General features: G+C 51.3%; 1 protein-coding gene across 2 annotated transcripts in view; it reads right to left on the bottom strand.

The window, feature by feature from the left end:
• Positions 1 to 13,170, bottom strand: part of PIK3R5 (phosphoinositide-3-kinase regulatory subunit 5) — a 69,672-nt gene that overhangs the window by 16,430 nt on the left and 40,072 nt on the right. For both annotated transcript variants that reach the window (XM_043583103.1, XM_043583102.1), the window contains exons 2-5: positions 6,547 to 6,662; positions 4,703 to 4,803; positions 2,382 to 2,450; positions 1,391 to 1,529 (exon numbers count right to left, since the gene is read on the bottom strand). In XM_043583103.1, coding sequence (XP_043439038.1) covers positions 1,391 to 1,529; positions 2,382 to 2,450; positions 4,703 to 4,803; positions 6,547 to 6,649 — 412 coding nt within the window. In that variant the 5' untranslated portion in view covers positions 6,650 to 6,662. The remainder of the gene's footprint in view (positions 1 to 1,390; positions 1,530 to 2,381; positions 2,451 to 4,702; positions 4,804 to 6,546; positions 6,663 to 13,170) is intronic.

Genomic DNA, 13,170 nt, shown 5'->3' on the forward strand with positions numbered 1-13,170 from the left:
ATAGAACAAATCTTTCTATATTTAGCCTGTTTCTAGCCATTCTACGTTGTTCCGTTAACTTATCTACTCTTATACCAATAGCGCACTATTTTAATAATTTAAGCCTTATAGTTATAGTTGTAACAGACCTAGTAAAGGAAATACTCCATTCTTATACTGTTAAGAATACATAAATGCATGATAAATGCATGAATAAATGCTACCAGAGAGCATTTATTCTTTCAGATAGATTTTACTTTGTTAAATCTTAAAAGATATTGTTGGTATTTCTTTTAATCACTGTTACATTTATTTCCACGACACCTGCTGTTACTACAATATTGATTCAATCTGGCAACATGTCTCTTAAATTACTTATCCTTCAGTTAAGTTTGTTTCTCTATGTAGGTTACTCACATCTCTCTTCTTTTGTATTTTTAGTTGCTATTATAAATTGCTTTCTTTTTTTCCCCCTCAACTATGTTTTCTTACTGGTTAATGACATTATACGGAAAAGCTCTTAGCTACCTGTTTACTAGTTCGGACAGTTCTTTAGGTGATTCTCTTGGCCTTGACAGATAAGCAATTGTTTGATTTCTGCATAATTAAATTATCTTCCCGAAAGAGGAAGTAGTCTTTATTTTTGCCTTTTTGCATAGGCAAAAATACTTGTAAGCACAAAGATAAAGGTTATCGACTTAAATGGAAATGCCTCTAGTATTTTGCTGCGGGCTGTTACCTTATTAAGAACACTCCCGTGTATTACTAGTTTCCATGTATTAGAGGGGTTTTAAATATTAGGAACGAATGTCAAATTCTATCAAACGTTTTAGGGGCATCTATTGAGATGTTTATGTGACGTCAGTGTTTTGAGCGACTGCTGTTGATGAATTACTTTATCAGGCCACCTCACAGTAAATCTTACCAATTGGTTTTCTCTTGCTCTGTAACCGTTTTCTAGGACCTCGTTTTCATGTCTATTATAGCACTTGCAATTTTGCGAGGATTCCTACTTACTTCTCAGACCCCACAGGTGAAAACTTAGCACAAGGCCCTTGTCCACACTTGTCAGGGCACCCATCAACCTGCCTGTTTCTGTCACCCCCCACTTCCCTGGCCAGGACCCAATCTATGCACACATCATTTCCCTATTTGATCCTGAGGCAAAGAGAACAAGCAAGGGCCTGTCGTCAGTGTTGTGGGGGCTTCTCTGTCTGGCCCGGGCAGTCTCAGAGACCCTTTGGCAAAGCAGAGCACAGGCAAAGACCACGTAGTGGGGTCTCCTGGCCTTGAACCCCTAAGGATTCCTCCTTGAGTTACCTCCTGTGTTCACTGCTCTCAGCCATCTGATGCTGTGTGCACCAGGAAGGGGAGATCCCGGCCCTGTGCACCTGCCCCCCTCAACACTCACCTGGGGCCTTGAGTTCAGCATCAATGAAGGTGAGCAGCTCCTGGCAGATACTGCAGTAGGGAACAGGCCAGGTCAGGAAGCGGTGGTAGGTTCTGGCTGCTTTCAGAAGGAGATCTGAATCTGGCGGGAAGTGTGGTGTCTGGGATGGAAAGGGAGAGGCAAGCAGAGACGTCTGGGTAAGAGAGAGCTCACCGATATTCTATAACATACCCTGCTCCTTTCTGATACGTTCCGCAGAAGGCACACTGCTCCTGGCAGCAGTGTGTCCAAGGACGAGGGCAGAAAGAACCGGAAGTTACCCACAGGGCGTGACTGACAGATGGTAAAAATGGCACCCAGAGGCACCTCTACTGTAAGGGCCGTGACTTTACCACACGTAATATCTAATGCACGAGAGCCCCCCTCTGAAAAGCTGTCACCTTGGGGGTCATCCTAAATGGTGCCGTTGACGCAACTCATCTGGGGTAATGGTCTCCGATGCCTAAACTACCTTTCTTTCAATACTCTCGTTGAGGCAAACGTTTATGCTTTGCATGGATTGGTTCCATGTACGTACGGTCATCTGACGATGCCACCGGTCTGGTGAATACGGGATGATCACACCGGGGGACACGGACTCCTGGGGTACAGAATAAGGTGGACCTAAGATCTCTCAGCAGGATCTGTTTCCTGGCTCGTGAACAGGCTGTCGACAGCAGTCCTCTCCACGGGAGCCTGGATATACCAGGCGCCATGGCATCCGCACAGACTTATGGAGGCCTTTCAAGATGGCCGCTCTGATGCCATCAGAGGCTTTGTGTATTTAGCCTGTTTCTAGCCATTCAGGGAGTTATGGGGGCTGCTCTGATGCCAGAGGGTTGATACCCATTTCAAGGGTGTGGCTTGACAGATACCCTAAGTTGTCTCCGGAGGTGTGAGGGCTCTGTCCCCATGGAGACCGTCCCTCCCTGTCCCCTCTCACTTCCCCAAGCTAGCCTTCCCCGGAACTTACGCAGAGAACAGTGGAGTAGAAAAGCAGAGCCAGGGGGGCGAGAAGGTCATAGGTGCCCTTCTCCTGGACCTGTGGACGGGACAGGAAAGCAGCGTGAGGCTCATCACAGGTGCAGAACAGAGCAGCGCTTTCTTTTTCTGCACTTTCTTTTTTTCTTACGTGAAAGGCAACGTAACCACAAGGAAACAATGGGGGAAATACAACTTAAAGAAAACCAAACACTCACAATATCCCCCCTCCAAATGAACGCAACCACAGCTAACGTGACAATGCTTATCATGACACCATTTTTCTCTTTGTACTTGGAAATCATAGCGTGTATGTTTTTACTCCTAATGTTTTTACCCTATAATGTTATAAATGAATTCGTTTTGTTGCATCACCTCTAAGACCACCTTTCCCCCACCCCTGGTGCTCCTGGTTACACATTTCCTTTTCATTTGTGTGGTAAATCTTTTTTCAAATTTGTTGTGTGTCTTACTTGTATAGATTTTCTTCTGATGTCCTGATATTAGAAATGTTTATTTGTCTTTTATGGATTTTTGCTTTTGTGTGCAAACACCATGTAAAATTCATATTTCCTTCCTTTTTTGAAGCTTCATTTTCTTAAATTTAAATCTTCAATCCACTTAGAATTCCGTATGCTGTGTGGTATGTGCTAGGAATCTCACTCTGTATTTTTCCAAATGTTTGGTAAATGTTCGCTAAATCATCTAATAAACCTTACTGATGCAATTTTTTTGTATATTAAAATCTGTTTATACCTTTGGATAATATCCATCTTTTTATTACCTGTAATACTATTCCTTCTGATAGATCTCCGTAATTTATTATTTTGGACACATGACATTATTTTCTTGCTACCCTAAATACTTTTGCAATGAAAAACTTGGTGCACGTTACTTTTTCTGTAATTTGGATTATTTATCTAGGTTAGGGTTCAGGAAGTGGAGTCGATGGACCAAAGACTATAAGCCTCTTTCTGACCTCTGAAACGTGTTGCCAAGTTGCTTTCCGAAAGGACTGTGCCAGTTATAATACCCTGCGTGTATGAAAGTACGAGTCTCACTATAGCCTTCCCCTCACTGCTTATTACAGTTTTTGACCACGCTACAGACCCATGTGATTTAGAATTCTTTGGTCCAGGGGCACCTGGGTGGCTCAGTCGGTTAAGCGGCCGACTTCGACTCAGGTCATGATCTCGCGGTCCGTGAGTTCGAGCCCCGCGTCGGGCTCTGGGCTGATGGCTCGGAGCCTGGAGCCTGTTTCCGATTCTGTGTCTCCCTCTCTCTCTGCCCCTCCCCTGTTCATGCTCTGTCTCTCTCTGTCTCAAAAATAAATAAACGTTTAAAAAAAAATTAAAAAAAAATAAAAAATAAAAAAAATAAAAAAGAATTCTTTGGTCCAAATGGTAAAGGTCTCGGCCCCTTCCGGAACTCGTGGGGGTTGAAGATGCAGAGAGGACCCCACCACCGTGCTGTGCCTGGTGGCCTCAGCAGGCTCAAACAGAATTCTCCTTCTCTTGGCCCCGAACAGACCAGGTGCCTGATACACCTGCTGCTGGGCCTCTTCTACAAGACCCTCCCCTCTTGTCACGCGGTAGTTGATATTTGGGCTTATAAGTTAAACACTCCAAGGTGGCTTAGGCTCTTCTGAGTTGGTGTGCTTGTGGATCAGGGTATAACGGTACCCGGTAAATGATGGTGCCAGAATTGGAACCTTGAGTGTCTTGGTAAGCCAAGACTTCCCAAGGGACAGCTTGAGAAAGTCACGTTTTCCAACACAGTTACATATTTAAAACAAAAATGAAAAAAAAAAAATTAAGCACAGAATTCTTTATAAAAGAGCCAGAATCCTCTTTAGGGACTCACAATTATTCTGGAACCCCAGCCCAGCCGAGCCCTTAAACACACTGCTGTTCTAAGTCATCAAAGCCTATTTCTTACGGACCGGCCGTGAGACAAGGTCTCAGTTTCCCTTTCTAGTCAGTTTTCTCCTCTGTGTCTGTTTTTACGGATCTTTTCGAGGAAAGGAACTCGGGAGAGCTTCCTCTCTCCTTTCTAGTCAACACTTGGACTTACAGCCATGTCTGTCTTAAGAAGCAGCTTAATTAAACTCAGATCCGTGGCTCACGAGCCCTCGTCTTCCTGGTGAAAGGACCACAGCCCTTCCTAGAAGCCTTCAATTCACAAGCACCACTGGAACAGAAAGCCCAGGGGCTCCCAGCGCCTTTGCCAAGCTCCTCGGTGGGCCAGGCACCCCAGAACTGACACTCCGTGGGGACCTTTCCCTTGACTCTTCAGTCGCAGGCCGGCCCTCACCTCTCGAGTCTTCTGCAAGATCTGCTCCAGGAGGATAAGGAAGTGGTCCGGATCCCTGCTGACCAGCTCCTGCAGGCTCCAGCAGTTGAGACACAGCCCGGCTGGAAAGGCAGAGAGAGAGGCAGGTGTTCAGCTTACGTCTGGAGAGAAGTGGGAATCCCTAGGGGCACCCCTGGGGTATTCCTTTCTCAAGAGTCTGAGAAAGCTCTGAATCAACAGTCAACTCTCTCCTTCCTCACCAAGACACAATGACAAGCTTTTTATTCCTGCAGATAATGGCTCAAGAGACAGAGATGGGCTGGGATCCCCCTTAGGGGCCATGAGTCTGCACCCCTTGCCTCTGGAGAGCTACGGTTCTTCCACCAACCCGGCTCCCCTGGTTTCCTGTAGGGGGTGCCGGAGCACGCAAGGTGCAGGGAAGGAGGGCAGAGGCAGAGGGCGCTGGACGAATAAGGGGAGGAGCCACAGCAAGCCCCGCCCCAGGAAGCAAGACCAAGGCTACCACAGCCCTGGGGCTTCCCAGGACCGCCTGGCCGCGGAGCCGAGGAAGGCGGAAGCTACATCCATCTACCTTTTGAAAGCTACAGTGAGCACTTGGTCATTCTGTAACTTCCCCAGACTTTTGCACTCTGTCAGGCTCTGTTTCCCCGTACTCGGCCAGGGTAAACCCCTAGAGATTAAAGGCGCTGTCCTAGAGGCCTGTGTGTGCACGCGCACACGGGCGCATGCGTGCAGTGGAGGGGAGAGGAGTAAGCGTGGAAACGGATCGACCACGAATTTCTCGGAGCCCAAGCTCCGGGAGCCTTCATGTGCAGGGGCTCCTTCCAAGGTCGGGGAGGCGCAAATGGTGCTTTCGTGCGGACATCGGTTCTCAGAAAATTTGCAAAAGTCGGATCTTTTTTGTGTTCTTTTCTTTAATGACGTCGTCCCCCTACCTCAATTCTATACGCTTAGGCTTCGTCAACACCTAGGTAGGAAGTGAACAGGGAGCAAACTGCCATCTACTGACCACCTAGTGTGTGGCCAATAGGATGCTAGGTTCTCACGTGATCTCCACTGAGTCTCCTATCCTCCCTTCAGGAAGAGGTTCCCGTGGTTGCTATTTCACGGACAAGGCAGGTGGAGTTGTGAGAGGTTCAGTGACTGGGGTGAGGTTACAGCAGCCAGTGAGAGGCAGTTTTAATACAGATCTGTTGAATTCCAAAGACCGAGGAAAGCCTCTCAAAGGCGGTGGCATTAGAGCTGAGACCTGGGTGAGAAGGAGCCAGCTACGGGCAGTTCTGAGGGAAGAGTTCCAGGCAGCAGGTGCAAAGGTCCTGAGGGAGGGAGGAACCAGGTGTGTTCAAGGAGCAGTAGATATCTATCTCATGGCGTAGTTTGCGAGGCAAGTGAGATACGAGACGTGAAAAATCTTAGAAGCATGAGAAATTATTACAGGCAGGCCCCGGTCTTCAGAGATACAATTGCCCCAGCCTGTATGTGGAAAGATCTAGAAACCAAGGGAACCATTCCGGCAAGAGCTATCTACGAAAGCCTAGCTGCTCTGTTGGAATCAGTAGTTGTATTTCTAAGCAGGTTTGATAGCTTCTTCAAGGTTGTACATCGGCACATGGGAAGAAAGCAAGATACGGTCCCGGGAGAAGGAGTATGTTACAGGAGCACAGACAAACTGCCATATACCGAGGGCCTACTCTCCATCGGGTGCTGTGCCGAGCACCAGCCCACGGGAGGTCCAGGGGCTCGGAACCACAACCTGCCGGCTTCTGTGAGCTGCCCAGTGCTCGCCACAGCCCCTGAGGCTTTCTCGGGCCCCGCGGACCCCACCCCTGCTCCCCCAGACCTACCTGACCAGGAGGTAGAGCAGCGGCTGAGGCTGAGGCCATGCAGGCAGCGCTCCAGGGCATGCTGGATACGGTCCTCCGTGCACGTCGTGGCCCCTGGCTGCATCCTGAGTCATCGCCTGCATGCGGGGGGGTGGGACAGACACCGGTCAGTCTGGAGAGCCCCAGGCTTAGGGAGCAAATGGCCTAGCAAAGCAGACGGCAGTCCACAGGCACTCCCAGCCCGGCCCGATCAGCCCTGCTGTGGCCCCAATGCCAAGGGCGCAGTGTGGAGGCAGAGAGCCTACAGCTGTTGGAGCCCAACAGCACAGAGATGCAGGCTGCCAGGGGCGGGGAGCTGAGACGGAGGCCCGCCTGGCCCACCGGGCAGTGGCGAGCATCCCCACGAGTGCCCGGGAGCAGCCAGATCCCAGCGGGCAGGGGGACTCCTTGAGAAAAATCAGAATCTTAAAGCCATTGAGGAGGGGCTTTAAGAAAAGGTTGATTAGCAACAGGTGGGGAGCCATGAGACGCGCCAAACGCTGAGAGCCTCAGCGGGGCCAGCGCGGCTTCTTGGCTAATGTGTGGGGGCTCCTGGGGCCCTGGGAAGACACAGCAGGTGGTTTAGCACGGTGAATAAACCCGGTTTCTGGCAGCAACAGACTCGGACTCAGAGCATGACTCTGCTGTTTAGCAGCGCACTTTAGGCAGACTTTTGTCACCTTTTCCCAACCTCAGTTTACTTCTCTGTAAAATGGAGATAACACGGCACTGACCCTGTAGGGCTGTCGGGAAGAATGCCACGGTGGATGTGCCAAGGAAGCCTTCGAGACACGAAGGCTATCCTGCTCTAGCCTTGGCCACACTCACACTCTCCCGTGTTCACCCCTCTCAGGGCGGACCCCGTAGCTGGCCCGTCAGGCCAGGTCCTGGAGGGAAGCCGAGGAAGCAGAGGTCCGGCTCTGTGGAACTGGGGACGGACCAGGAAACCACAAGCAGAAGCACAGAGCTCAGAGCTGAGCCATGCAAACGAGATGCAAAACTGTGAAGTCCTAACGCGGACCCGGCTGCATGACCAGAACACTAGGTGCGTGGAGGCCCCGAGTAGGCAAATAATCCCCCTACTGCCCCAGCCTGGGAGGAACCACACACCGGCCGAAGGGAACATAGTCCCTTTGTGAGCTGTCCAGCGTCACCTCACCTCAGTGAGGTCCCCGGTGGGCCACGCACCATGGGGCTGTCTCCCTCTCTCTGCCCCTCCCTGTTCATGCTCTGTCTCTCTCTGTCTCAAAAATAAACAAACGTTAAAAAATAAAAATAAAAAAAAACCCAAAACAAGGATTGGTACTGGCATCAGGCCAAAGGGGGAGCCCACTCTGGGTCACTGGGAAGCCTCCCGGGAGGGACACTTAAACCGGATGAGGGAGCTGGGAGAGAAGTGAGGGGAAGAACATTCCAGAAAGAAGAGACAGCATCTGGGTGCAGGAAGGAGCCTGCCAAGGACTGAGACCCCGGAGCCAAGGGCCAGGTGCCACCACCTCCTGGCTGTTGAGGCAGCCGACTGAGTTCAGAAAAACTGCCACGGGTGATTCAGGACCATGGACACTGGGTGCTTCCGCTAGCAGCATCTGGAAGCCCAAAGTTGTCCCCGGGCCCTCCCAGGGCAACTTTCCCAGTCACCTTTGGGCCCTTTGTCTGCTGACTCCTCTACGGGTAGCCCAGGCAGCGGATCCACTGACACTGGGCCTGACCGGGCCGATTCCAGGCTGTCAGGCCCCTCCCTCGCCTCGATGTGCTGGTCCCCGGCGTGGATGTGCCTCCTGGGGACGAGTACTTGTCATACACCCTCAGCCTTCTACCTCCAGCCCCACTGCAACACCCCGTCCAGCTCAGAGCTCTTCGGATTCAGAGCTGACAGAACCTGCCGCAGGAGCTGGAAAATCAGGCACCTTCCAGAGGATGACTTTGGGGGCATGGCTGGCTGGTCCACATGTCCGCAAGGGACCCTTTGCCCGAAGGATAATCTCTCCCCGTTAGCGCCAGGGTGGGTTCTTGGAGGGAGTTCAGAGGTCACCCCCCTCACGCCCTTCATTCCACAAAAGGGGAAGCTGACACCCAGAGAGGGTAAGTAAGGGGCAGCCGGGGGGGAGGGGGCGGGAGCCAAAGCTGGAAGAACCAATGTGGGTATCAACAGACCACGGCGTCAGGCGGGACTTCTGTATTCCCGAATTGTGGGGACAAAAGGTGATCCATGACCTACCTGCTCCTGTAATAAGAGTCACGGTGAATGGCGGGGACGGCGCCCAGCCACCACCTTGGGGGCCTTGCCGGGAGGGGTCCGTCCAGAACTAACACGGCTGCCTACCTGCCCCTGCCAACACGGGAAGACTGAGGACACGAGGGGCTTATCCAGCATCCCAGACGGCTCTCCTTTGCCGCCCGGGGCCAAGGGCAGAGGGGTGTTAAGAGGATCCCTTATTCAGACTGGATGCTTGCCAGGTGGGGATGTGCTGTTGTGTTCTCCTGTCACCCTACTCGGCTAGCACACCTGCTCCCTGTGAGCCCCGCCAGGGCTGAGAGAAGACGTGAGCTCCTTGGGGGTGGGGATAGGGAGGTACCAGCAACAAAAGCTGGACTTCAGCTGTTTTGTTGATCCTTGACCCTGGAGGGCTCCCACCGGGGTGAGGGCAACTTAGGGGTAAGAGGCTGAAGGCTGGCCACCTTTGGGGGAGACTGGAGGGAGGGGGGATGGAGAGATGGCTCATCTGTGGCCCAGAGAAGTTAGACAACTTGCCTAAGGTCACAAAGTTAGGAGGTGGCAAAGCCAGGATGCGAACCCAGGGAGCCTGGCCTTGACCGCTAAAGTGCACCGCCCCCTCGGCAATGTCAGATGCCAGTCGCCGGAAGAAAAATAAACTCAATTCATGTTTCTACACCCAGAAGTGAAGATTCTGTGAACTGTAACACGATCTTGCTTTAAGAAACCTACATTCCCGGGGTCCCTGGGTGGCTTAGTTGGTTAAGCGTCCGACTTCGGCTCAGGTCATGATCTCGCGGTCTGCGGGTTCGAGCCCCGCGTCGGGCTCTGTGCCGACAGCTCGGAGCCTGGAGCCTGCTTCCGATTCTGTGTCTCTCCCTCTGCCCCTCCGCCCCTCCTGCACTCACATTCTGTCTCTCTCTCTCAAAAGTAAATAAACATTAAAAAAAAAAAAAAGAAACCTACATTTCCAGTTGCTGGGAATCTCGAGCCCACCATGTCTGTCTACACCAGCTGCTCACCCTCTGGAGAGGGGATCAGAACTCACAGAGGTACACTGTCCCTGTTCCGTTGAACTGGGGCCAGCGATCTCTAGCCTGGAGAAGGGCCGAACCACACCAACCGGGTTTAAAGTCCCCTCCGCCCAGTCCCTGCCGCAAGGGATGGCTGGGTTGTGTCACGAGGCAGGAATGAGTCACCCTGCCCTGTTGTGTCCCACTGTGACGATGCAAACACGAGATGTAAATGAACATTCTCGGCCAACGCCGCTTCTGCTGCATACACACCTACCCTCAGGGGTCGGCACCCCGGGTCCCGGGGTCCTCGCTGCACCCCTCCGACGCCTGCTGGCCCACGCCGCCTCCCTCCTCCAGGCCCAACACTCCCACCTCCTGGCCTCAGTGTCCCTGGCTGTTCACTGGAGGCCATCAAGGCCTTCTCCACGGGTGAGCCAGACGTCCCCAGAGGCATCTGGCAGATCTCCCGGTGTGCCTGTCTCCCTGGCACCCTGACGCCATCTAGGGCTTGCCCCACGCTGCTCTAAGAGGCAGGACTTGCCCGGGGCACTGGGTGCTGGGGGTCAAGGGAGGTGTGAGCTCGGCCCCGGGGATCCTCAGCCGAGTTGCCCTGGGGGTTGACCCAGCACACGGTGGCTGGCCACCTGGACCTTCAGCACACTCATTTCCGTCCGATGAGTCAGCCGTCAGCCGTTTCTTCTGACTTGTCAGCAGAACCCCAGTGGCTTTGGGGTGGAGATTAAGAGGGAGGAAGGTGGTCCCCCCTCCCTCCCCAAGGACGATGCCTCTTTGTTTCAGAGACTTGGCAGGCAAGGCCTGGCTTCCCCTGGCACCTTGCTGAGAGGAGCATCTGTTGTGAAATTCCAGCTGCTGCCAGTAAAGGGAATGTCCGCTCGCCCGCCGAGGGGGGGGGTGGGGGTGGTGTTGAAACCTTCAGCTACCATCTCCAAGTTCCTCTTCTGAGCCGGTAAGGATGAGTCTCTACTGGGGACCCCGGAGAGGACAGAGAAGCCTGGAGTTGGGGGGGGGGGGTGACCTCAGAGGGCACAGAGGAAGAACTCATCTTCACATGCTGACCTGATCCGATGACGCAAGACACAGGTCATCTTCCCTCATGTGGGGGACCTAGTCAAAGGTGCTGCCTGGGTCCAACGTTCCCGGGGCAGCCCCCACACGGGGCAGGGAGGACGGCTCCTTTTCCCGGGGGATGCCTCAAACGGAGTGGAATAGCACAGGCGGAGGGCCTGCGTCTCACTGGGAGACAGGCAGGCACCTCCAGGCAGTGGTGGGCACCCCACACTGCTTCCCTGGTGTTCTGGAACATTCTAGGCCTGTGCTTTGAAGCCTTAGTTCCACAGGTGGGAATAAGAGAGGCACCAAGGCATGTGGTCCTGCACTGACCCCACCCACTTCGGTCCTGCGTCTCTCCTCTCTCCTTCCTTTCCTCTCGATCCCTGGGGTTTGACCTCCCTTCTCTAGCCCCACTCTCCTCCACGTGACTGTTGAAGGCAGAATCTCTTCCGTGACCTAATTTTATTTTTTTTAATTTTTTTTTAATGTTTATTTATTTTTGAGACAGAGAGAGACAGAGCATGAATGGGGGAGGGTCAGAGAGAGAGGGAAACACAGAATCCGAAACAGGCTCCAGGCTCCGAGCAGTCAGCACAGAGCCCGACGCGGGGCTCGAACTCACGGACCGCGAGATCGTGACCTGAGCTGAATTCGGACGCTTAACCGACTGAGCCACCCAGGCGCCCCATCCGTGACCTAATTTTAAAACCTCCCGTCTCCAAAGCAGGAAGGATACACCTGAAACTAACAATACTGGGGAGGGGGGATGAGGAAGGACAATACTTCTCTGGGGGTACTTTTAGGTACCACTTTGACTCTTAGAACCAGAGCGATAGTCCACATACGCCAAATTAAATAAATAACTCTAGTCAACTAGGATTGCAAGGGGGGGGCAGGTGGGGTGAAAAACACAAACAAAACAAATTAACCGGACTACATTATAAGTGAGTAATGTAACTGCATTGAAAGGGTGGGGGATGAAAGAATTAAACTGAGGAACGTTGGAAAATAGTATTTTGACTGGATGCTGTAAGACTAAAGACAAAAAGAACTATGCACATAGTTTTCTAGGTATTCAATCTGTTTGTCGTAGGGATGTGTGTTTAAAACCCTGAGACTTCTTTTATGTGTGTGCTGTGACCAAACAAATAAGTAAATCTATCATAGATAATGAGAGCCAGCTTCTCACTATTGGAGAAAGAAGTTACAAATAAGGAAGGAGGGAAATCTAGGGTGAGTCAATCTTACTGGACCGGAGTTGGAGAAATCAGCATGAACTTGTGGTTTTTAATGTATTAACACAGAGATACATACAGAAGTGAAAAAGATGTGTGTATGTTTGCATTATTCGCATTGCAGTGCATACATACTGACATACGGGTGTCTGGGTTAGCATCCGACTCTTGGGTTTCATCTCAGGTCATGATCTCACGGTTCAGGAGATCGAGCCCCACACCGGGCTCTGTGCCGACAGCATGGAGCCTGCTTGGGATTCGCTCTCTCCCTTGCTCCCTGTCCCTCCCCCACTCTCTCTCTCTCTCTCTCTCAAAATAAATAAATAAATAAACATTAAAAAAAGGAAAATGCATACATATATTTTCTAGCTCTGCTGAGAGAGCCAGGAAACGACATCCCAATAACAATGAGCACATCCAGTACCCAGGTCTTGGTTTCTAAATACCATTCTCCACTCAAAGGAACCAGGGCTCCTTAGAGAAATGGCCAATTCTAGGAGCAGGGCAGGAAGTACACAAGATCAACCTGGCACATCTTACGGTGCCAGAATATAAGTCATTCCTTGAAAAAGGACGGGAGTGTCAGAAGGATATGGGAGCCAGCTCAAAGGAGCTTCCAACGGCCAAAGCCAGGGCAATGTGAACAACAGAATAAACAATGACAGTGTTGGATTACAATTCGTAGAATGAAATAAATACCCATGAGTGTATACTAATGTTATAAATAAGAGAATATGGAGGGGAAGGAACAGGTCCTCTTTACAAAAGAATTCCAATTAATGTGGATAGAGGGAGAGAAACGCAAAACCACCATTAGGCAAACACCACAGTAATAACTGCCCTCAGTATGGATGCTAAAATCCGTGCATGAAAATCTGAGAGGAGACAGGATATCTGCATAGTCTCAAAGTATCTCCTCCGAGAAATTAATTGATTGCAAGGGAAAAATAATAATTTCACAGTGGAGAAACCCAGCACTGCCTTAACCTCATGATCCAAGTTAACATTATCAATAATAAGACATATGAAGACCATGCATCCCCTGATACGATGCACTGAGAGGGACATA

The sequence above is a fragment of the Prionailurus bengalensis genome, chromosome E1, assembly GCF_016509475.1.
Source record: "Prionailurus bengalensis isolate Pbe53 chromosome E1, Fcat_Pben_1.1_paternal_pri, whole genome shotgun sequence".
NCBI lineage: Eukaryota > Metazoa > Chordata > Mammalia > Carnivora > Felidae > Prionailurus > Prionailurus bengalensis.